Below are 26,893 nucleotides of genomic sequence, written 5' to 3' on the forward strand. Positions count from 1 at the left end.
GTTCATGTATCATGTATCCAGACAGCAGTGGTAAATCAATCAGACTGGTGCACATTTGTCAGCCTGCTAGCTTTTCTCTGGCCACAGCACTGCAGGTCTTGAATACAAAATCTATCTCCACAAGATCTCTTTGTTCCTACTACTTAGACTTCAGTGTAATCTGCAGCAGCAGTTTAAGTTTTTTTTATTTCCAAAAGGGGGATAGTGCTAGGGTGAAAAACAAGAGATACAGGAGAGCTACTGTGAAAGACATATTGAACCACTGCCCACACAGATGGCTGAGTCAAAGAGTACACTAAAAAAATCCAGTGTTCCCTGACAAATCCTAATTTATGACCATTAAAATCTGTGGCACAACAACAGTCAAAAAATGTTGTAGTAGTTATCTCATAGGGAATTGATTATATTTTCTTAAATTTTTAATTGAAAAATAAACTACCGCATTATCTTAGTTGTGCCTTTGATGAAGAATCAATTAAAGCCCTAAGAACAACCATCCCTTCCTCACTCCTAGTCTCTAAGTTTGCATTTATAGTTTATATAGATAGTTATTATTTTCTAAGATCCAAAACATTCTTCTTGATGCTGCACAAGATACATGTATGAGGAGTCCTTGCTTCAGGTAACACGGCCCAAGCACTACAGGTAGGCAGGAGCAGGAAGCCCAGAATCACAACTAAGAAATTTTTCTTGTTTAGTGACATCAGCAGGAAATACAGACTTCCAGGGTGTCTGATTGGCAAAGAAGACAGAAGTGTGGTGGAGGTGAATGACAACAACATGTCAAACCAAGAGCAACATGGAAGATGGCACCAGCAGAAGCAAGGGATGCAAACAAGCTGTGTGCTGGCTGAGCAAAGAGACAAGATGGGAATAGACAATGTTCACGCAGCTGCCACCAAATGTCACACCTGGTCCAGTTCCCTCAGGATCCTTCCTCTTCCACAAAGAGCATTACAGTTCCTCTCAGTTAAGACTATAGTAGAGAGCTCTACCTGTTAAACCTAGCTGTCCCATGAAAGAAATATAATGTACAGTGTGACCTGAAGGGGGAAAATGGGGTACTGAAAGGATTTGTAAAAGATGCTGGCTGCCTTTGCTTTGCAGCAGCCTCTGACTCATTAGGAGACAAACTCAGCACTTAACGTTGTGCCAGCTTTTGACAAAAATAAAACCTTCTGGCTGTGAGATATTTTTTAAGTTCCGGGAGAAGTAGTACTGTATGAATCTGAGCAATTTTCACTCAGGACCCATCACAATTTCTGTAGTACAACCAATAGGTAGTAGGAAATTAGTAGAAAAGGAATGAGATATGACTACAGTAAGGTACGATAGCTGGCTGTGCCTCTCTTAACCAGAGAGACAGTTAGTTATAAGCATTGCTAAAAGCCCTAAACTTGAAGCTCAGAAGAATTTTCTGGGATCCCTATGATACTGTTTTTAAGTTCATATGTGCCTCTAGACAAACACTAAGAAGTTTTCGCTGGTGTCACTGAAGATCAAGTAACATGGTAAAATCTAACGTAATTTTTTTTTAAAGATGGAAAAAGTAGTTTGATTCTCAAAATCCTCCAGGTGTTCATGGTGCTTTTAGATCAAAAAAGCCATGGATATATGATGTCTACTTAATTCAGAAATCTCAGAAAGGCAGTGAACACCAACAAATCCACACACAAAGCAACACTTCTACAATGTGATTTTCAGATGGACTGTAAATGTGTGCTCTAAGAACAAAACCTTACCTGTGATAATTATAATTTCAATTTCAATTGAGTGTGCAGATACTACTGGACATACTACTGTACAGAAAAAAAATACTTTTATGAGGTTAGAGACAGCTTTATTTCAGAAAATTGGAATGCATTCATACTGTGGCTCCACAATAGTGAACTCACAACAATAATCCTACTTTAATTATACATTTAAAAATATCCTCCCCAGGATGGAGTGTATTCAGCCCTGTAAAAAGCAGAAGAATTTCCAGGAACCTGACACATCAGAGAAGAAGGAGGATTCTGAAAGGTGGCATGTATTTCTATTCCATAGAATACAACTTTCATGAATTACAGGAATAATTCATGTCTGAAAAGTCTGAAAAGAACACCCACCAATGATCTAACTGAAGTCTAGAACACCTGGATGACCACTTTAAATATTATTCTCTAATTCCTGAGAAGTACCACTGGAGACAGTTTGAAGCAAGTTGCTTTGAACAGCAGGTAAGTAGTTTGCTGCTATAGCCTAAAGTGTGGTTTTCTATCAGCCTAACAGCTATGTTAATGTACCATACTTTCACAGAAGACATATTATTTCAAGAAAACACCAATCTCATTAGCAAACCGGCTTGGAATATTTTGAAGATTACGGAAAGAGTATAAAATAAAACATTATTAAGCTGAAATATTTTTTTGAAGTCTTTTGTAAGAGAGGATAGATGTTTTGAGCTGAGAAAGTAATAGGTAGTTAAAATTATTCTAAAAACTTTAAGGACATAATCCATTAGTGACAGTTTCTTTACAGGATATTATTGGACGGCTATTTCATGCTCCTTCAAAATCATCAGCAAACCTCTTCTGAAAATGGCTAGAATTCTCTACTAAGTTTTTCAGTTCCTCAATGAAACTAAACAAGAAGACTTTTAAAGCCTGGCAATAAAAGCTACTCAGTCTCTGACACATATCTGGAAATAGGACTGCTCCAGGCAGAGACCTGGAACAAAGAGAGTCAGTAGATCAGCCCTGCACAGTGGCACTGCCAGAGCCACGATGAAAGTTACTCAACAAATCAGAACTCTCACACTCCTTTTCATAACTGTGCCTGGCCTAATGAGGTCCTTATAGATTGTAAGTGTCTTACAGAAACATCATAAAAAGACAAGTGAAGCACAAGTTATATGGAGTCATCACCATTCCTGACATATGAAAACTCACATCATTGTATTTCTATGCAAGCTGGAGCTGCTGCTAGCTGTTTTTTCCAGATATGACCTGAAAAAAACGCTGCATAAGGGCAGCCTCGTATGGCTGTTACAATGAGGCAGATAACCCTAAGAGCCACTTTATCCCTGCTAATGCTTTGCTGCCTCCTCTCTCACAACCCACAGATGAAACCGGTGTTAGAAACCAACCGGAAACCTAAGATCTGGGCCCTAGATTTAATAGTAACATCTGTGCAGAATAAAATTAAATCCATGTTCCTGACTTTAAATATTTTATTTTTAAAATCTTTCTATCTCCCTCTAGTGGCTGCAATAGCTTCTTAGAAGGAATATAACAAGCAGAATCTTATTGATCTCCAGATGTTCCCACTTCCTGAAAAAATGCAGTTATTGGCTTGCCTTTATCCTAATTGGGGGCTTCACAAAGAAGGATGAACAAACCTAACCAAAACATCCATACGCTCATAAATCAGAAAAGTCTTAAAATGTTACAGAAAACATTTGCCAGAACCTGGTGTTTTAAAGTACACAGATCTTCAAAAGAACTTTCCCAGAAATCTGATTGAAATTAAAATACCACTTCTAGGAAGCCTTATTTGGACATTAAAGACAGCATTGCTAAAAGTGGACTAACACTATGGCTGCCCTCATTTTTAACTTCTTGGAGCTCCTGGGTCTGATCAGCTATCATTTCAGATAAATACAAAAGTCATTTTGCATTTTACTGGGAGTAGAACTGATATGCGTGGTTTTAGATATTAATTTACAGTTCTTCCCCCACCAACCCTAAAACCTGCTAACAGAATTATCTCTGACAAATACAATATAACTGCTTTTATAAATGTAATTTTAGTAAGAGGTAATTCACAACATATTTCTAGAGGTACAATCAAATTTTACAGACTGGATTTGTCTTTTAATAATAAAATTTGGGCATAGCGCACAGTATGACAGTAACATGTTAATGCTTAGATGCAGATGTTTCCTAGCATCAACAACTACTTTATTCCTGAAGTTCAACTACTAAATTCATATTAAGATGCCAAAACCACATTGTTTTTCAATGTGTTAAAAATATATATGTGAAAGTTTATTTTTTCATACCAGACTATTTCATATAAATAATAATAAATGAATCTCAACTTCGTAACTAACAGCCTTTATCCATTACCCACAATTTCAATGAGAAAACAATCAAGGCTATTTCTAAATAGAAAAAAGTGACAAACACTGATCTACCTATGCAAAGAACATGGTTTCCACTGTTCCTTCTGTTTTAAAACCCAGAATGACATGCTGTTCTCTGCCAAAAATGATTTGCAGGGAGAAAAAGTGAAGCCTACAGGTCTTCCAAGTAACTAAAATGTATTCCAAGAGCTAAAAATGTATTCCAAATTTTTCAAATCGCAATACTGAATTCTTTCCTTGACATTGTATTGCTTCTCTGTGCATATAATGTTAAACATCTAAATAGAAATTTAGGAGTCCAACTTCAGGTGGTCTGGTTTTGAAGGAAAGGTTTTGGGGAAAGGCTAGAAAGAGGAGAAAAGAAGCAGCAGTGGTTGCTGCAATCTATTGAACCAAAGAAAGAGTTTGCAGTTCAGCCTAAGAAATAGAAAATATTCATGCCTCACCTAAAATTTCCATAAGGAAATAATTTATGAGACAGAAGCTAGTTTTCCTCTGGAAAATGAAACACAACAAAACCCCAATAATTCTGTTGGATTCAAGAATTACACAAAGATCATACTCTGAATAAAAGTTCAGCTGCTGGATACAAAATAAGATATACTTTTAAATCAAGATAAGCATTTGATTTTCGCTGATAAAAATGCACTGTGATACATTTTACGCATACAAACAAGACTAATTTTAACCACTTCTGGAGTTTCAATGACCATCTTAAATGCCTGCATATTACTCTTGCTACCATTAGAAAAATGTCACTACAGATACAGCAAAGGAGAGCACTTAAGTGCTGGTCCAACATACTTCCTAGGTAATAGAGGTAAAAGTCTAAGACAGTTCTGATACTTTCAGAGATATTTTACCACCATTTAAAAAAATTAAAATGCAACATGCATGTTTACACACACACACACAGAGGAAGTATATATTGACACCATATTAATGGAAAGTATGCCCACAGTTTTGTGAATTTGATACTATCAGAGCTATGAATCTGAGTTATACAGGTCAAAGTGTTGTTCTATTGTAATAATAAACATACAACTTAATGATGTCATCCTGTTTCTATATTGTATTTCCAGTAGATGTGTAGGGTTGCAGTACATTTAGATGTATTGTACTGAAATGCTATTTGAATTCCATGCTGACTTAACAAGAAAAAATTGCTACAAAAATCCTCTCAGAATTTGTAAATTAACTCTGCTTCCATTTCGATGTCTACATTACATTTTGTAAAGAAGTTGGGGTTTGTGCATGTGTGTGATCTGGTTACCTGTGACACATTTGGGAGATTTTACCTGTCCAACCAAGCCAGCAGACTTTTAGCTGCTCCAATCAAATCCACTACCGATGTCAGAAAATCGTTCGGTAATTTGCGGCTGGTCCTTCCATCATAGTGACCACTCCTCCTCCTCCCAGTGATGAAGTTCTGCAGATTTTTGGCAGATGCATTCAGTTTGTGAGAAAGGGTTTTTAGATTTTCTGTTTCCAAACCATAGTTCTGCATTGAAAAAAAGACAAAGAAAAGAAAGTTAGCTTTGCAGCCGAACATGAAGTACTGAGAACAGCCAGACTGCTCTTCTGCCTCAAAACTTAACCATCCCTAATAATTAAGGTAGAAATACACCCACTCATTAGTTTTTAAATATATGGCATGTTCTGTTTCTAAAGTGCATAAAAACAGAACAAAAGAAGAGTAAAATTATAAGTGATCTTTTAGTTGGTTTTAAGAGCATTAAGAAAAACATCTCAAAATGAAGAAAAAACCTAGTCTGGAAGATTGATTTTCAAAGCAGTGATCAGTAGATCAGACTATTCTCTCAGTAGATCTGATGGTTAGGGATCAATCCCTCATATCTATACTCACACCGATTCCTAAAATTGCATTAAGCAAGAGGGCTTGTAAATAGCAGAATATGGAGTGTGCACACAGTATGACACCAAATTACTTTTGTTGGTTTCAGCAATGGAAGCATGTTCATTTCCTTATTTTTATTCTTGTTAGCAGTAAAGGACCACCAGAATCACAGACCACAGAGCTACTCTGTTCAGTGTCTATGTTGTCCTTCTAAAGTCAAGTTGTAAACTTTGCTGCCATTTAAGATTCAACCTCTTAAACTTAAATTATGTTCCTCAGCTGTGCAGCACAGACATAAATAATTATGCAGAAATATTAACAAATAGTACTTGAAAATCCTTCAAATATACAAATTTTGCTGAAACAGCACTACAGAATGCCCTAATTTAATGTTCAATTACAATTTAATATAGTGCCATCATGATTTGTTATTTCTATAATAGATTTGTTTTCCTCACAAGTGCAAAGAATAATAGGGTTATTTCAAAAGAGATCTTCATTTGCCTTTGTAAAGGAACAAGCAATTGCATAAACTTGAGCTTATTATCCTGTAAGATAAGGATGGGACTTCTAAAAGTGGTCCTTGCCTTAACAGCATCAGAAGCTTATAATGTGGGGTGCTCACAATTTGTTCAGCTGACAATGGGAAGGGCTACTTATTATCAAAGGTAGACCATTTCCTACCACAAATGATGATGAAGTAGGATGCAGAGAGCCCCTCAGCTGCACACAGAAAAAATGTACTTCCTAATGACACCCCCTGTCCTTAACAGCTCTCCTCCCATGCCCTCCAGTTTTGGCCCACATACTGATTTGTCCAGAAGGAGAAGAGATGGGAGAAGGTAGGTATTTGCCAATGCTAATTTAAGACCGCTGAAGCTTATTTATCTTAGTCTTTTTTCTATAGGAAATTGAGGGGGGGAGGGGAGAGGATTATGTATAGCAGTCGTCAAGCTCCTAATCCAAACCATCTACTAAATGAACTTAATCTCCTGTTCAGTTGCACAGGGACTACAGAAACATTACACTGAAACTAGCCTCAGTGAGCCCCCAGCCCTCTCCCAATGCCTGCTCCCAAGGAAATGGAAGATCATCATGGAGAGACTTGAGCACACCACACGGCTTGTCTGCTGTCTCCCAGCCAGCCTGTCTTTACCATTGTAAACCAAACACCGCTCATGAGGGAGCTGCTAAAATGACGGCCATCATTCCGCAGCACGGAATGCACTTTGGGACTTGGCTTAAGGGAGAAGTACCTAAATGCTAAGTTTGCCCTTTAAAAAACACTACTGTAACTTCTGTGAACATCCATATTTTGGGCAAGGAAGGCTTTGTGGGCATGTTTCTCCACTGCATAGTTTCTGCACAAGAGCTGTCCTCTGCCACTACGTTCAGTTCCCAATTACACAAATTATATGTTTGGGCAGTGACTTTTCCACCATGTTAATATTTGATAGCAATTATACAACAGATAGAGTTAGGTTATAAATAAAAAAGTACAAGGTGAAAACAATAAATTGAGATGGAAAAAAAAAACCACCTTACTTTATTTTGCAGCTAAACAACTCATAACTAATAACTTATTAAATCAGTCCAAATTAAAGCGATAAACATCAGATAAAAATTAATTGTTTTTTTCTGTGGTTTGCTGTGGTTGCTGCGGCTGAGAAAGCACGACAGATACTGAAAACTGGGTAGGAGTCAGCTGGGAAAAAATACCAGGTTTGTTCTTATTTCATTCTACTGCTTGAACATCTAGTTCATTTTGGCAAAATTAACAGGGAACAAACCAAATGAAAGATATTTTGGATGAAAGATACATCACACAAATGTCTTACAGATCAGCCAAACCAAAACCCCATCACAAGCGAGCCCCACGACAACCACCAGCACATCCCCAGACACAGGGGGAACCACCGCAAACCGTGGGCTGGCCACAGGGTTTCCATCTTTCTGACACACCGAAATGTTGAACTTCCCAATTCAGGTGGATGCTCCTAAGAAGCTGAGTGTGATTATCCAAATACCTCGCTAAGGCAGGGGTGGGTGCAGGGAACGAGCTGGCCGGGCCCAGGCACCCACTCACGTCCCCAGCCAGGCCACGCATGAGGTCCACAGCTGGGAGGCCCCTGCTGGATCCCAACGCTCCTCCTCAACAACCTGAAATTATTTCACCTTCCTCTCTATCTCCATCTCCCACTTTGTCACATTGTCTGTACCTCATCTGCTTAGAGAGGCAGGTGATGGGTACCCACCTGCGCTGGTATGCCATACCCACCACAGCAGGAACCCTGACCGGCAATGTACAGGCCTCCGGTCCCACCAGAAAGTAAAGCACCGGCAAAAAGAAAATCTGCAATATTGAACACTGCAGATGGTGCAAAACAATGCTCAAAAGTTTATTCTATGACAGGAAAATAGGCTGCATTTATGTACATGCTTCTTAGAAAATCAGCTCCTATATAAGCCTAGTAGCCTCTTGTTAATATTTCAAGTGACAGCCATCTACAGACACACTCTTTCTCAGATGTCTTTTTTCACCAACAGATATGTGGACAGGAAGAGACAATGTTAACAGATACAAAGTCCATTTTCACACATATTCATCAAATGTGTGTGTGTTCTTTAACGTAAAAGACTGAGGGACAAATATAATGCCTAAGCTACACATAAAATTCAGTCCAACATGAGGAATGGCACTGATTTCAGTAAAGCTTCCACCTGTAATATGAGACAGATAAAGCCAGAGATAGAAAATACAGAGATACATTTCAGGCAGAGTATATTTTTGGGCAGCTGTGTTTATTGAAGCCTTCAAGTAGAAGGATCTGAAAACAGCAGCCAAACTAACAAAATCACCACTTTGTTTATCACTAATATTTCTGGCCCACGTTAAAAATGAACAAAGGGTTGCATGTTCTAATATTGAAAAAAACCTTGCTCGAATAGTAAATGCCAAGTTTAAACATACTTTGTATGCAATAATATACTACTAGCAGCATGGTTTTCTTAGAAATGCACTGCATATATTTTCAAGCACCGTAAGAAGATAATTGCAAGAAAAGGAGACAATTCTTTGTTTTCCCCTAGTCTACATTTAGTCGGCACTAACGCAAGTTACGCTTTCATTAGCCAAAATAAATTCACAGCCACTGAAAGAACCACAAACCTCTTCAGAGACACCCTGCCCCAACAGAAATGGCTCTAATGGAGTCTCTTCTGGCAATCACAAAACAAGAACTTGATGAAGCTAAGCTACACAGAGTAATAGCTTGTCAGCAGGTGTTCAAACTAAAGGTGGTGGGAGCTATTAATAGACATTTTACCTGCTAATTACTTTTCTGTGGATTCACATGACAGTGTGAGTGATGAATTGTAGCTCTTTTCTGCACAGCTGACAAGCAGCAGCTCTAATCACCACTGATGAGTTTTGCTTTATTTTTGGTGAGGAGAGCCAGCTTAGTCCCTCTGCCAGCCCATCCTTGCACCAGCACCACAGGGTAGGAAGACACTTCAGTAACCAAACTTTGGAAGTAAACTGAAATTTTCTTGGATTAGCTTGATCAATGTTCATTCCTTGTGTTCCCCGCTTCTCCCAAACAAACAAACAAAAATAATTAGAAATGAAAAATCAGACCTCATTTTATCTCTTTCCTGGCTGGCAGGCAAGTGCTAGCACTCACACTGCTAGCACAGGTTAAAAAGTAAAGTGTTCTTAACTCATATACTGCTATCTCTGCTGGCTCAGACAGGGTGTCTAGAAGCTGCTGGACCTTTAGTTTAGCATATTTTTATGCTGCTCATTGCAAATGCAAAGACATCTCAGCTAAGTGAAAAAACTAAGCTCAGATACCAAAAAAAGTCCAGATCTAAACACATCCCAATATGCAATACAAGACATCACCACAGTACCATTAACAAATTCAGAAATCCCTTAGAGCACTTCTTGTTCACAACTTTAATGCAACCACAAATGCCTCTACATCTCCAAGCACAAAGGCCACATCAAGTTCAATGACATTGTTTGACTCCTAGAAACAATCCAAGACAGCTACATGAGCATATGACCTCTCTGCCTCCCTCCCTAAATAACTGTGCTTTCTCTTCAGCCCAGAAAGCTGCTGAAAACCACGTGAAGCAAAAGGCATGCGGTGACCAGTGCTAACTGTCACTGAAGAGGCACAAGATGGGAATTGGAGATATTACGGTTACACTGATGCTTGGCGGCAAAAGGAAAATAAAAACAGTTTTCACCTGGCAGGCAGAGCAGATAGCAGTGTTTACATCGATTAATTTCTGCTGCCCCTCTGGAGAAGGTAACCATGCCTGTATAAATTACAGAAGGTAAAGTTTTATTTTTTCTTTTGCAAATGTTTGTCATCACACATACAAACATTATTTTTTAAAGGAGGAAAAAAAAAGGGTAATGTTTTGAAAAGATAAATATTATAGTCTACATAGCTGTACTGTGTAATAAATTCTGTACAGTGTATAATAAATTATGTGTAAAGAAATGTAACTTCTCAGTTATGTCTGATATCTCTCAGTAATATGGATAACGATCACAGGGATGAAACCATAAGTTTTCTCTCTAATGCATCTTTTCAAGAAGTCTTTTTCAACTTAGACCAAATGCAGGAGTTTTAGGTAAGAATAGCATATGACTGTTACGAAATGGACTTTAGACCACCTTGGGCACACTTAATCCTTACTACTGTTGAATGCTTTCATCGTCCATATTTAATTCTTGTGCAACATTTCTGAATGTATTATTTATTGCTTTTAAACAAGCAACCTGAAAACAGTGAAGTTCATATCGTTCTCGGTTCTCAGGAAGCCTGGGGAAGTTTTTAAATGACTAATCAAAATAGCATCACATGGATACTGTAGCACATGACAGCAATTTCAAAACCACACCTCAGAATCTGGGGCAGCCAAAAATTCACCAAGAAATGTTCCAACCTTTACCTCCAAAACTGAATGAACAAAATGCATCTGAACCTCATTCTCCAAAACATTTTGCTCAACACATCCCACAAAGAATGAGGCAGATAGCTTACCAGCCCAAAGCTGCGAGCAACTGAGAACACAGCTTGTCATATGGAAGGTGCCTTATGTAACTTTATACCTCATCGGCTCTGCCTACAACATATATTTCTAACGGCCCTTCTTCCGTCACAAAATGCCAACACTAAGGTTATCTCTTCTTCAAATATCACTGACATATGGGGTAATTTAGAAGTGCATAACACATGATTCTTACACATCTGTTTCACAAACAAAGAATAAGTAGATAAGGAGAAAAAGCCAGATAGCTTAAATGACACATAATTTACTGCAATTATTAAACATACACTGATTAAAAGGCATATGGTTTCAAAAAGTATAAATATCTGTCCTAAATGTTTACAGAGTCAGAAAAAACCTCAGGTGCATGATACCTACAGCCCTGCAGAACCTGGGAAAGATTAATAACCACCATAATCATCCCCTTTTCTGAAAAACACCCTTCTTTTCCTACAGCACAATCAAGCAACACATCAAAATGCCAAGCCCTGGTCATGCTTTGTAGCACTAACAGAGCAATTATATAAACTATTCCTCTCACTCTTACTCAATCAGCAAACTCTGCAAGACCAAGTGCTCATTATTTTTTTGTTTTTCTACTTTCTCATGTAATTTTGTCCCTAGCCAGCCAAGTGCTCTTATTTCTCCAGAATTCAAACCACCACTTACATATGCAGTTACATGCATTTCACAAAGTCTTAAACACCTAATCAGCAAGGTTTTTTTTTAAAAAAAGTAAATTTTTATGAACACACTACCTCTTTAAAACATTTTACACTGTAACAGCCTTTTTTTATCCAGTCTGCTTTTAACTAGGGGTTTGCATCTTTAAAGGTCCCTTTCAATACAAACCATGCTATGACTGTGAACCAGGGCATATATTTCATACTTGCCCAAAACTGCCAACAGCCCAAAGCAAAAGAGATAACTAAGAAAAGCATCTAGGATCCATAACTGATTCTTGAGGCAGGTGGGAGGAAGAACATTCACTCTTTGCATACAGACATACTTGCTGCCTTTGGCATACCACAGGATTTACTGCACTTCTGTATAAATGATCTAGTAATGCAAGCAACAAACATTTTCAACATGATCTATGTGAGCTATCAGAAGCCCTTTAACTCTTTAGCTTTATTGATCTGGTGATGGACTCCAGGATTTCCTTCTCTGCAGTTAAGTTAGCTCAGGCTGAAGACAAGAAGGCTAATGATATAAAAGCAGAACTTTAACTTGCAAAGGGCAGTAGTGAAAAGGGCAAGTAATTTTTCTGCTATGAGCATGCAGAATATTAACAATAAATCCCAACTCCAGTACATACAAATCTCCATTCCAAAATGAAGTCTTCCTCATTTAGCACTACGGTGATTAAGTCTAATATTCACTATTACCGACAAAAGTAGTTTTAAGATCTGACTAGTGATAAGGTTAAAGGAAAGGATTTCTGTGTGAGAAATGGCAAGACAACAAAATTAAGATAAAAGGCGTAACTCTTAAGAGGAATCGAATAATTCATGAGTAAAGTAGGTCTTTTTTTTACATTCATTTGCATATAAATGTTTTGTGTTATTGCTAAATGGTAAGTAATTTCATGCTGTTAGTGCACACCAATGTTTTCTCTGCCAAATAATAATGCTATTTGATCTGCTGCAATGTTCTAGCTTTATACATTCAAATATGCAGTGTATAACACATTCCTGTGCAGCCATAGAAGATTTAAACAACTAGCATGAAGCCAGTACTGAAACCAGTACATTGTACAAAGCAAAAACTGTTCTGTTTTGTTTTTTAACCAAGCTCTGTTCTACACAAATACAGATTCCCTGAAGAAGTATTTTGCTAATTCACAGGGACTTTACTAAGTTCTTTGTTCAAGGAAAACTTTAAAGCATCCAAAAGTTATTTGTGAAGTTTTTAAAATACTCTTATCTCCCCTGAACAAAATACTTCCTGCTTTAAGGTCTCCTTTCAAAGAATATTTGAAAACATTCAGAATCAAATGAAACAAATTTAATCTTCACGCAAACACCATGTACGTGATATATTGGAGAAATAAAGCAGAAAAAAAAATCCTCATACATCAATGCATTGCAGTGATACATCAGGTAAACTAGACCATTTTCTTAAAGATGGAGGAAGAAATCTTCAGCTTCAGTCTTTGTATTCTGCAGGCAGTGAGACAAAGGGTAGTAAGTTCTCGGAAAAATATAATATCAAGGAGACATAAAATTTAGAGTTCATGGACTCTTAGCAAAATATGGTCATACCCAGTTTTGATAAATGAAACTCCATCTCTTGACAAACAGATGATGGATAAAGAATTGCATGTATTTCTTTGCTTTCTGGAACACAGTTAGGTATTTCGGGAGCTACAAGACCTCCAGATGCACTCCAAACCTGAAGACTGACTGATACAGCGATATGCCATTATCTAAGTAACATGTTCTTCAGTATGCATTTCTCTTTTCATAAGCATCACCTCCACCCTTCCTCAATTTGCTTTCTGTTGGCATTGCTTATTCACATCCACTTCTTAAAGCAACCATCAAAGAAACAAGGCTCATCACATCTTACGTGTGAAGGTCTGCTACACTAGTGTTTACTGATGAAATGTAAACCAGTCTTCGACTAGCTTCACCACCACACATATACTGAAAAGGATCATGTTGAGGCTAGATCTGGCTGGTAATTTTTATAACTGATGAACAAGTGTATGTTTTATTATCTGGAAGTAGCCTGGAGGAAAAAAAAATGCCAAGGTACTTAACTCAGTGCAGTTTCTCCTGTATCTCTAGAGCTGGACATGCAGTTTCTTAGTTCACCATTTTTCAACCAGGTTTGAGATGTCAATTATTTTTTGAGTGTGAATTATTTTTTGAGATTTTGTCAGTATGAATAAACATGCAGATCCATATCAAGCAGGAATCTACCTGTTGGTGCCACCAGTGTGATCTGCATTTCATGTCCTGGTTTGAACAGAAAGGGAAGGACAAGAGACGTGCCTTGCTGGAAACAGAACAACTCTACAGGCATATATCCGTCATGGTGGGTTCTCAAGGAGTGATTGAAAACCATGCAACAAACTCTTAGCAGCAATGAAATACTATCACAGACCTCACTACCTCTTTCTTTCGAGCAGAAAGGACATTTCGTTTATCTTGCCCTTTCTGACATACAGATTTTATAAAACACAAAACTGCACTGAGGCAAGACAATCTATTGAACATGCTCCCACCTTCACAGACTGAAGGATAGAGGGAAAAGACAAACCCCATTAATTACATTGCCTGCTCTCTCCTAGAGCACATTCACCTTCAGTGATGGTATGCAGTATGATTACCTCCATCATTATCAGCAAGTGTGACCTGCAACAGCAGTAGCAGCTGGGCAAAATCTTTATTCCTTCTTCACTGAAGCACCACAGGAAAAGAAAACCTGTGAATCTCACCCCCAGGATGATTGCTCTCCTGTCAAGAGCATAGTATGGCATGCTGGCAGCCAAAAGAGACTCTACTGAGATGGATAGCACGGGCCACCATTTGTTCTGTGATCAGCTAATGAACACCGGAGGATCCATTTGTTGCAAGTGCTTATGACAGGAAGAGAATACTGTGGGAAACCATAGCCACCCACTCACCTTCTGTCAAATCAATAAAGAACATCCTTTAAATACTGCTGTCAATCATAACTGGTTCCCAACTACTATTGCAGCAGTTTGGTCTATTTAGCACTGTTCAACGGCCTCTGCCTGGGTTAAGAAGGTCCCATGCTCTCTCCGTTAACAGCCAAATATGCTTGTTCAGGCTCTTCACTTTCCTCCAGGAAGAAAATGTTGCCCCGTGAACTACAAGCGTGCAACATAAGCAGCTGGGTTGCCCTTTGCCATATCCACAGCTGACAGGGCAGAAACTGTGAGTAGAAGTTTACACCAAAAAATTGCTGGGAAGGGAGGCAGGAAGAAAGCAGCTAACAGCATTGCAAAAGCTTTCCTCATTCATGGCAACTCTCCCCTGCAGAGTGAAAGCAGGAGCAAACAGTGAGAGATGGTTCTGTCCCCCTCAATTGTCCTCAATACCAAAAACTGTTTAGGTGGTCACTCACTAACTCAAACAGAATGGAGAGCAGAATCAGAAGTGACAATCCTTTTGCTTTTTAACAATTAGTTTAAAATCAATCAGAGATTGTGTTTGCAAGGCAAAATTAATGTTACTACCCATACCCCATCACTCCACCCATCATCTCCAGCATCCAAACAGATGTTAACTCAGTTGGATCTTACACTTGTAACTCATGCCAAATTCCACCATGAAACGTAAAACTCCAGTGAAACATAAAAAATAATCAGATAATTTTCATTAAAAAACCCACCCTTGCACAGTGGCTACCTGCACTAGCAGTTACCCTGCATTGGAAGGTCATAAGCTCAAAGTTCTCCTAAACAATACAGTCAATGTTAGAGGCTAATCGGAAGAATGGGCAGGCACTAACCAGGACAGATACTTACTGATGCAATAAAAAAAGGAATGTCTGTAAGTATAGGACCAGTATAGCCGAAAGGATTGTCTCTGAATTAAATTTCCTAAGAGGTTTATCTGATTCATGAACAATAAATTCCAATTAACTCCACTAAAATCAATATTAACAATCACATTTTGTATCCCTGAGGAGTGATCAGAAGCCAATTGTGAGACCGCAAAAACCTCAGCTTAAATTAGAAGCTGTGATATGAACACATGCTATTGTGTTTCAGTGATGAAGTTTTCTTTAAGATGAACTCAAAAAAGCAGACACCACTGTATGTGTAACAAAGGACCAGGAAGGCTGAGACCTGCTGCACGAATTAAGGATGCAGTGTCAGCCTTCACTACAAATTCCTTATTTTATATTCCACTTAGTTCCATATGCTTTTCCCTAAGATAAGTGAGCTACAAAGACAAGTTGTGTTTGTTTGTCTGAAGACAACATCTGTAATTACATAACCAGGAAAAAAAAGATATTTCAGCTAATACATTTTTTTTTTTTCCCTGGGAAAATAGGTGATTTTTGAAAGAGCCACAATCTGTCTCCCTGTGTTCCTGGGAAAAATGGTTATCAGTGTTCCCCCTAACTAAGATTTTGTCTCAGTTAATTAAAATATTTACTTTCTTGTTTCTTTTTGCACTGTCTGATGAAAAAGTACTTTCAGAATAACTTTTTTAATGTTCCCTTCTATATCAGTAGCATGCTTTTTTTAGGATTGCATCCCTTCTGTTGTTTAAAAAACAAATAGATGAGTTAATGTATTGCACTGAGCCACTCTGCAACGTTATTATAAACAGTACTCTAAAAAAAGAATCTAAGATGTGTTTAAAACCAAATGTCTTCCTTTATGTACAAGCTTTTGTTCTCTTTTTTTCTTTTCCTTTTGCATTTTTTTTCACTCTTTTCTCTTCACTACCCCTCACTATCTATCTCCCAAGGATGCCACAAAAGGATATTCAGAAAAGCTGCTCCATACTGAGAATCTACAAGCCTTTCTGAAGAGTCTTTCAGCCTGCCATCTTTGATTGCCTCTACTGGGATTCAGCTTTCTTAAAGCTGCTTTTGAGGCTTGGAAAAGTAGTATGCATTAAAAATCAACAAAACACCACTTTAGGTAGTCAAGTACATCTTAGTCGAACTGTTCGCAATCCTTCCTACAGTGGAGAATGCAGACAGTGTGCCCAACCTATCACTAATATTTACAGGCACACATGAAATTTTCGTAAGGGTAAAGTCAGCCCAGTTATGCATGACACAACCTGACTGAAAAGACCATTACCAAAATCCCTCTGTATGCTCCATCAAAGATGTATTATCTGCACATAAGATAATTACTTCCGTATTTAAACCTTCCTGCTGTGAAATACAAGAAGCTATGTTTCAGAAACCTTAAATAATCATCTAAAACATAATTTGCATGAAAGGATCAATGAAAAATGACACGGTTACTATCTGGACATTTTGTTTGTAAAGGGCAACCGGCACTCAATTACTGCAATCACATATATAACTGTTTTGTATTTCAAACCAAACCCACTCCAGCTCTTTTGTGATTTCAGATAAACTTTTCTTCTATAAAGACAGCTATGCAAGTCTTAAATTTCTGACACCAATTAATTTAACAAGCACCAGCCTATCAGGAGATTCTTTATTGTGCCTCTGGTTTAAAATGCTAAATTGCTTAAACATTATAAGTCAGGAGTTTCTTGAACTACTTAGTCTTTAGGACTAGAAATGTGAATATACAAACTGAATACGGAAAAACGGTTCACTCTCTGCCCCTTTTTTCCCCAAGAAGTTTACCAGTGCGCAGAGCAAGTCTACCGCTTCCAAGATAAGCTCCTGATGGCCAATTCGTGTGACTCCAAGATCTTCCAGTTCTTGATGAGTAATGCGTAGTAGCTGGTCACCACTAATCTTCTCTCTCTCAAAGTTCTTTATATATTGCTGCAGGCAATCATCAAGACCTGTATAAACAGGATGGAAGAAGGGAAGACAAAAGTTAGCAATATTTTGTACTGCCAGAGGAAGTAAAAATGGGCTGGAACCAAAAATCAAGCCAACGGAGGACATTTGCCCTATCTTTAAGAGAAGTATTTCAACATCACAAAAAATGTAGTGCTACCCAGAAATCTTAAAATTTGGAGAGCTATGTCAGCTGTGGCTTTTCCACCCGTGGACAATACCAGCTGCTCCTGAACCCCGAAGAGAGTCCTGAATTCTTGTAGTAAACTGCACTATGAATGCCTATTTGGCAGCCCCTAATAGCAGCTATGTTAGTAATGCCTCCATTGCATCTGGGAGGGGAGAGAAGAGGGAACAATGGAAGGGAGGAAGACTTGCATCCTTTTCTGGATCCTGTGTATCAACAGATGCTGTTAGTTATTACAGCACCGTAAGAGACTGGAAACAAAGGAAAGCATTTGTGTCAGAGAAAAATTCTAAGAGAATAATGAGAGTGTGATTATGCTTCATGCCATACATTCAGGAGTGACTAGCTGTCAGCACCTCTTAATCATGCTTCCAGCATACCTCCGCCATGGTAGGTCACATGGCCAGGAGGGGATGCTGCAGATGCACTCGGCTAGGAATCTCTCCTCACAGGACGCTTGACTACAGTGCCCCATGCAGTGAAACACAAAAACAGCAGTGCCACATCTTAGCATCTCTCCTACTCCAAGACCGTTCATACACTGCTGAGCCACCTGAAAGTTCACAGATCATGCCAGCCCCTAAAATAAGCTGCAAAGAGCTCTAGAGAACAAGAAAGGTGGTAGCACTGTGAATGCGTAAACTGGGCAACAATTGCAGCAGCAGATCCAGCTCAATGTACCTCAGTTCAGAAAACGTACAGTCACTCACAGCACACAAAAACTTACCGAGCATGAAAAGCCACTAAAATCAAGACCTGTGTGTGCTCCCCAGAACAGAGTAATTGGGGAAACAGGCCCATCATGCCAAAAAAGATCCTAGAAGTGCATGCAACATATTTGCACAGGATGAGTGCAGGGTTGTGCAGGACCAGGTCCTGCTTTGGAGGCTACCCCTATCCTAGCTATTCAGCTTGATTATCAGTCTAACACAGCTTGATTATCAGTCTAACAACATGTAGCTGACTACACATTTTTGCCTGGAGCAAAGTGCACTGCAAAACATGGGATAATCCATCATGCCTCTCTTCCCCATCAACCTTGGCCTAAGAGTGCCAGACCAGTACGGGGAAGCTCTGCAGCATGTGCATCCCTGTGCCAAGGGGATAAGGAAGACTCTTGGGTATTTGGTGGTCCATCTAAAATTTCTGTCTCAAATACCTTCTGATGGATCAGCATGACTCCTACCAAGTGGCAGGATTTGACAAAAACCTGAATGTGTTAATTTAGCTGCTTCTTGAGAGATACCACTTTTCTGATGGTTGTCTTCAAAAAATCCTAATGTTGAAAAGACATCTGCTCGTTAGGTTGCAAGGAAGTGAGAACATTTTTATTGGCTAATAAAAATGTCTGGAAAATCTGAAGATACACAAGAAGGAAGTATTGATCTGACTGCTGAGCCCCAGCTGCCTCATAAAAAACCCCAGCTTATAGCATAAAGCGTCTCTGAAACTGGCCACCTTGCATTTTTGGTTCTCATTCAACCCTTTTAGGGTGTAACCACACCTCAAGAGAGACTTGCACAAGGAACACCTTGGTACTGCAGGCAGGGATGCTGCAGTGCCAGGCCAGCCGGCCATTGCTGGCTTAGCTCTCAGGCAAGCGTGACCCACACTCTATCCCTGCTACAACACACCAGCACAATCTTCACGTGGCTTTAACTTCTAGAATTCATACACCGAAACTAAACTACATGCAAACACACTGTAAATCAAATGCTCCAGGCCTGAGACACAGGAGCAGGTCTGTAACTTAAGCTGCTTCCAACCACATCCTTCCAAAGCCACCTGATTTCCTGCCTCCAAAACAAAGCCACTTAAAGGTCTAGGTTAATCAAGCATTTGAAGCTATGCCTTCCATTCACTTCCCTTTCTAATCAAATCATTGTTCAAATTGTTCTTCAAGAAGGAAATCTTAAAGGCACAGGAGCAGGACATCCCATGGACCAAAAGACAAATCAGTAGGGAAGACTGGCCTGGCTGAACAGAGAGCTTTGGCTGGAACTCAGGAAACAAAAGAGTTCATGACCTCTGGAAGAAGGGACAGGCCACTCAGGAGGACCACAAGGATGTCAGGAGGTTATGCAGGGAGAAAATCAGAAGGGCCAAGGCCCGGCTAGAACTTCATCTAGCTACTGCTGTAAAAGACCATAAAAAAATGTTTCTGTAAGTACATTAGTAACAAAAGGAGGGCTAAGGAGAATCTCCATCCTTTACTGGATGTGGGGGGAAACATAGTGAGAAAGGATGAGGAAAAGGCTGAGGTACTTCATGCCTTCTTTGCCTCAGTCTTTAACAGTAGGACCAGTTATTCTCCAGGTACCCATCCCTCCGGGCTGGAAGACAGGGACGGGGAGCAGAATGAAGCCCCCACAATCCAAGGGGAAACGGTCAGTGACCTGCTACACCACTCAGACACACACAGGTCTATGGAGCCGGGTGGGATCCACCCAAGGTACCGAGGGAGCTGGCGGTGCTCACCGAGCCACTTCCCATCATTTATCAGCAGTCCTGGCTAACCGGGGAGGTCCCAGGTGACTGGAAGTTGGCAAACGTGACACCCATCTACAAGAAGGGCCAGAAGGGGGATCCAGGGAACTACAGAGCTGTCAGCCTGACCTCGGAGCTGGGGAAGGTTATGGAGCAGACCATCTTGAGTGCCGTCATGCAGTGCATACAGGGAAACCAGGTGATCAGGCCCAGCCACCAGGGGTTTGCGAAAGGCAGGTCCTGCCTGACCGTCCTGATCTCCTTCTGTGACAAGGTGACCTGCTTAGTGGGTGAGGGAAAGGCTGTGGATGTTGTCTGCCTGGCCTTTAGTAAAGCCTTTGACACCACTTCCCACAGCATTCTTCTGGAGAGACTGCCTGCTCGTGGCTTGGATAACTGTACTCTTTGCTGGATAAAAAACTGGCTGAATGACAAGGCCCAGAGTGGTGGGGAATCAAGTCACATCCAGTTGGCAGCTGGTCATACATGGTGTTCCCCAGGGCTCAGTACTGGGGTCACTTCTCTGTAACACCTTTATCAATGATCAATGGGTGAGGGGATCGAGTGCACCCTCAGCCAGTTTGCAGATGACACCAAGCTGGGCAGGAGTGTTGATCTGCTGCAGGGCAGGAAGGTTCTGCAGTGGGATCTGGGCAGGCTGGACCAATGGGCTGAGGCCAATTTTATGAGGTTCAAGGTGAAGTGCTGGGTTCTGCACTTGGGCCACAACAACCCCAAGCAGCGCTACAGGCCTGGGGAACAGCAGCTGGAAAGCTGCCTGGTGGAAAAGGACCTGGGGGTGTTGGTCGACAGCCAGCTGAACATGAGCTGGCAGCATGCCCGGGTGGCCAAGAAGGCCAACAGCATCCTGGCTTGTACCAGAGGCGGTGTGGCCAGCAGGACTAGGGAAGCAATCGTCCCCTTGTACGTGGCACTGGTGAGGCCGCACCTTGAACACTGTGTTCAGTTTTGGGCCCTTCACTGCAAGAAAGACATTGAGGTGCTGGAGTGTGTCCAGGGAAGGGCAACAAAGCTGGTGAAGGGTCTGGAGCACAAGTCTGAGGAGCGGCTGAGGGAACTGGGGCTGTTTAGCCTGGAGAAAAGGAGGCTGATGGGAGACTTTATTGCTCTCTACGGCCACCTGAAAGGAGCCTGTAGGCAGGTGGGTGTCAGTCTCTTTTCCCAAGTAACCAGGAATAGGACAGGAGGGAAGCGCCTCAAGTTGCGCTAGGGGAGGTTTAGATTGGATATTAGGAAAAAAAAAAAATTCTTCACAGAAAGGGTTGTCAAGCATCGGAACAGGCTGCCCAGGGAAGTTGCCCAGGTTAAGTTACAACCCATAGACATATCTAAGAAGTGTAGATGTGGCACTTAGGGACATGGTTAGTGGTGGACTTGGCAGTGTTAGGTTAATGGTTGGGCTCAATGATCTTAAAGGTCTTTTTCAACCTAAAGAATACTGTGATGCTATGATCAGTCATATGCATAACATATTAACAAGGAACAAAAATGATGATCAAGGAATGATCATGTATCGCATCTTGCCACATAGCCTGGTTCTCAGATATGCTTAACTGGCTTGTGAGGAGCTAAAAATTGTTCCCTAATTCTCCAACCAAAAAAATACAAATGGCTAAACTCTACTAAAGCTTTTATTCTCCTCAATTTGATTCCTCTACAGGAGGTAACGAATTATCAGAACCACCAAGACCGATCCATAAAATGACTCAGTTGCAACACATATGCATGGAAAAGAGAACAGGAGCACTCACTAAGGCCGAAACAACAGAGCCTGCTACTTTGTGGGGTGCCCCACGGTATTTTTGATACATTTTCCTTTCATACTTAAATAATGAATACTCTGCCTTTGACCTTAGAACTGTTTGTTAATCAAAAGTAATGTTTCACTGTAGACCAACACAACACATGCATAATCAGTGTGATGTACAAGGTGAAGATCTTAATTTCTCTCTTTCTTGCTTCAGAACATTCAAAGACCATAACAGTCCTGCACATTCCCAAAAAATTTCAATGCGAGCCCTCAGTTCATGCAAATGGTGCCATCTCTCTCTTACATGCTACGCAATGCTCATTGTTAGCAAACGGACAAGCAGCAATACAAATCAGATAGTCTTCTCTGCCTGACACCTGAAAGTAAGGCCATTTACCAAGTCCTAGTGAACTCATTTAGACATTTAAATTTAGGTTGCAAAGGGAAATAATTTTTCTCAAATCTTCTTGAATCCACTTTACTAGTTCACACACACACACAAAATACCATTATCTTCAATTATCTGACATGAGCCTTCTGGATTTATCCATATTTGTACATATTTTCTCCTAAAGTCCTGCTTAGCCCAAGTTTTCCACGCAATATACTAATTGCATGAACTCTTTTACAAGCACAGTCCCATGTATAATGGCATTTATCTTTTGAAAAAAAAATAGTATTCTTGACAATACGTAAAACATTTCATCTAAAAAAGTATTAAAAATAGGCCATAGATGTGATTTTGCTAAATGACTAAAAAAGAAAGCAGTAAGTACTTCTGATGTTCCTGAATTTAAGTCCCACACTGCTTACATAGACTACTGAATGAGAATAATAACATTAAAATATTCAACGTCATCAGGTATCAAAAAATTAATTCCCATCTAAGACTAGCAACACAAATCCAGAATAAGACATGACAGATGCACTTAATAAACACTTACTGACAGTTAATTCTATATAAAGCCATTACTCTTCCTCCTGCTGCTATCTATGTATTTTTGTCATTCAGATGTAATTTAGACGGATGCACGTAGTTCACATCGGGCAAGAAAAAAATATTAAAACAACAAAAATACTACTGACGATTGCTTGAGTCACTAATTTTGTAAAAACTACAGCCAGGAAAGAACAAAATAATTTAACCATAGGTTGTGTGACATTTTCAGAATAGCCTGACACAAATACTTCCCCTCATTCCCTAAACAGAACATCTTTTTAAAGTAATTTATTTCTGACATTCCATTTCTTAAAAAGCAGCTATTCTTTTTGTAAACAAAACTGTACACAGATAGGAAATTATTCTTATTCTTATTATTATAGACCGCCAGCTTTCCCTACCCACACCTTTTGTCCCCAGAGCCACAGCAGACAGCCCTGTTTGCCAGCAGCGGGCCAGGTGCTGCTACATTGAGATCAACAGGAGGGGAGCTGCAGGGAATGGGTGCTCCTGGCTGATAATGCCATTTAACTTGGGAAAGGACAAGATGTACCAAAACACATCAGGTGCCTGGAGTCCATGCAAACACCCTGGAAGCTAATGGGGAAAGCACAGCTTTCTGAACAGTACTATGTCTTTTACAATATTCCTGCAAGTCCAGCATCCACCCAACCTCAGTGTAGTGAGAAATTTTTCTAGCTGTAAAGGTTTGCTCTGCTTCTACGTGCAGATGCCCTCATATCAGAGGATGGCACACAACCCATATGCCACAGGAATCCTAGCAAATAACCCAGTTTAATGTACTAAACATTGTTCCTGGCCATGGGTGCAATTAAGGTTGCCAAGCACCTAGCAGTCCCGTATAATTCAAGAACAGTGGCATCTGTCCAAAAACCTGGTCTGTTGTTATATTCTGGATGCATAAGGCACTGTAGTACATCACACAGGTTTTGTGATGTCAATACACAAGTAAGAGTCTCATAGTCAACAACCCTGCTCCTCACCCAAATTAACCCCAAGTTTCTTAAAGTATATGTAAAGGCACAGATGTTCCAATAAAAAGAAAGTTTAGAGTAAAACTGTACAATGATAAGTACTCCTCTTCCTTCTAGACCTACTCTTTAAAGCAAACACTACACAATGTAACTTTTTTTTCCTTTTTCTTGAAAGATTCTTCATCTTGTGCTGCAGAAATAACACAGACCTCCAAGAACACTAACTACTCAAGAAGAACTCTCCTGCCTCACATGCTTTCCACCTGAGATTACCAGCCACAAAGTCTGGCAATGCTGTCCAGATCCCATTATACACTCACTACCTGGCCAGTTTGACTGGGGCCTTAGAAGAGCACTTAAGATGTTAATGCATTGCACACCTTTGTCAGCCGGCATACCCCTGAGATGTTACACACACAGATGATCTATTCTGTGCATTAACAGAAAAGGAGCAACTCTTCTCATTAAGTTTAAAGCAAACTCTACCTCTCTGTGGGACCAAACAAATAAAAAACAATAGCCAAAGTAAAGAAAGCTCCTCCAAAAGAAACTGCTCAGAAGATTCAGTGCTTTTAACGTTAAAAAAAAAATCTCCTCTAGAAAAGATTCCTTGCAAGCAGAACATACTGGAGCTGGTTCCCGCCCCCCCGCGCCGCCCCCCCCCCCCCCCCCCCCCCCCGCATCACTGAGTTCTACCCTTGTGTGGGCCAAGCCAGAGTTCATTAAATCATTAACAATCTTTAATGGCTCACAGATGCAAAATTGGGCAGATTTCTACGTAATAAATTACTTTTATTACAGCAGCACAGTAGAAACTGATCAAGAAATGTTTAATTTCATTCTTTTAACTCATACGATTTCCTGGAATAAGATTGCAAGATGCAGTGCTACCCTCCAGGGAAATCTTCCATGCTTGCCATCTCCTAACTAATAACACAACTCCATACTTCATGATCTCTCTGAGGTCTTACTGTCTTATTTTGAAGTGCGCAATAGGTTATCTTTTGGAACAAGCAAGCCAACAAACCACCCTGTAATTCAGTGCCAGAACAGGTTATGCACATCTGTGGGAATTCAAATTCAAATGACCCTCTCAATGAAATACATCCTGAGGTTCTGATCCCACAGTCTGTTCCCCCTTTGCAAACAGTTCAGTGTTTCCTCCCACCTCTGAGAGAATAGAGTATTAAAATACATTTTCTGTGGTTAGATCTGAATTAAAATTTGTAATCAGCTGCTTAGACATACATGAAAAGACACAGTTCTAAAACCAGTGGCAACTAGATGGAATATTCTTCCCCAAACTGGTGGCAAAAGACATTTTCCTTAAGATTGGAGCACCACAGTGAAAGTAATAGAGCTTATGTCCTTATCAACCTTCTTTTCAGCTTGGGGCTAAGGGAAAGATGATTAACTTTATAGGTTCAACTACCACACCTGAAACTTTGATAAGGGAGTGTATTTTTATGCTCCCCTAGAAAATCAGAATGAGGATGCAAACTGACAACTTCCCTGGGCAAGTTCAAGCAATGGACTGCAATACAGAATTTAACAAGTCATTAAAAAAACAGTATTAAACCACAGTTTAAACTGGGCATTTCTGTAGCACTCTCCAATGTCTTTTCAGATTGTAAACTATTGTTTGCAACATTTTTACCTAAACTAGCATGATGGAAGGGACTACTAAAATGTTAAATATTCAGAAAAAAAAATCACAGTTGTTTTCTCCCTGCTCACCACTAAATACGCATTAAATTTAAGCCAACTACCACCTTTAAAACTGCACATGAGTCTAGGTATGTTTCAAACGTCAGTGTTCAGCTGAGTTCCTGGTAAGTTAAAATACTGTGCTATGACTTAGGCATTTTCACCCACACTTTATTAATCCAGAGCCGGTAGGCTACTAGCCTATTCACTTCAATTACACAAAAATAGAAGCTTTGCTTATGTAAAGAGCAAGACAATCAACAAGAAAACTTCTCCCTCTCTTCCACCTCAACCAGAGAGCTGCTCCTAGGCACAGATACTGCAGGCAGCCCAGAGCAGGCAATTTTCCCCACCGCAGCAGCTCCTATTTAGGGTACACACTCATGTTTCCTCCTTAAGAGAACCAGAGCACAAGAGGGGAGGCTAGGAAAGGCCAGGTTTCCCCACCATCTGTACGTGGGAGATGGGCATTTGGAAACTCTCCATGTCCCTCAATCTGAATGCCACCACAGAAAGAGCATAAGCCAAACTAGCTGCTTCCCCACCTGAGAGGCAAAGCCAATTCTCCTCTGCCTACGTAAGGGATGCTCACTGCATCAGGGTCTTCAGCACCTCCTGGGCTTCATATGTGACAAACAGATGTCACAGTTTTCAGTGCCAAAAGACTGAGCAAAGAACAGAATGTTTTAAGTGCAGTAGATAGCAAATGCCTACTGTGGACAGGACAGCTGCAAAAAAGTAATGTCCCATCCCAGAGGAGTAAATCAGGTAGGATGGCAAAGGAAACAACAGAAGCAGCTTTCATTACAGATTGGGAAAAAATTACAATATATTTAGAACTGAGGAGGGGGGTGGGGGGAAATATTGAAGGTTCTGGTTTTGTGAATGGATACAGGATTAATGAGAAAAAGAATTGCCAAATATCTGGATTATAGCAGTATTTGCAAAAGAGCGGGACAATCACTTTGTGCTTTGGTTATCTGCAACTATGTCAAAAGCCCTCTAACTGCAAAATATGTTTCTCCTTCACTTTATATAATTATTCCCCCTCTCTCTCCCCCGACCTCGCACCCCCCCACCCCCACGCCCCATACAGCGGAGTCAAAGAAAATTCCAAAGTATTACAAACAACCATTAAAATGACCGAGAAAATCCAAATAATTATTCCTTCAAGCATAACGTGTATTCACAGAATATAGTATAAGATTACATGTTTTCCATGTGCAGTTTAGAGTAGATGTATTCTTTTCAAGGAATCTTCCGAGTGTTCGT

The 26,893-nt window shown here is 40.0% G+C and overlaps 1 protein-coding gene across 5 annotated transcripts in view; it reads right to left on the reverse strand.

The window, feature by feature from the left end:
- Window positions 1-26,893, reverse strand: part of CNKSR2 (connector enhancer of kinase suppressor of Ras 2) — a 219,480-nt gene that overhangs the window by 162,867 nt on the left and 29,720 nt on the right. For all 5 annotated transcript variants that reach the window (XM_040582541.1, XM_040582540.1, XM_040582539.1 and 2 more), the window contains exons 2-3: window positions 17,373-17,536; window positions 5,425-5,627 (exon numbers count right to left, since the gene is read on the reverse strand). In XM_040582541.1, the coding sequence (XP_040438475.1) occupies window positions 5,425-5,627; window positions 17,373-17,536 (367 nt within the window). The remainder of the gene's footprint in view (window positions 1-5,424; window positions 5,628-17,372; window positions 17,537-26,893) is intronic.

This window comes from Falco naumanni, chromosome 2 (assembly GCF_017639655.2).
Source record: "Falco naumanni isolate bFalNau1 chromosome 2, bFalNau1.pat, whole genome shotgun sequence".
Taxonomy (NCBI): Eukaryota; Metazoa; Chordata; class Aves; order Falconiformes; family Falconidae; genus Falco; species Falco naumanni.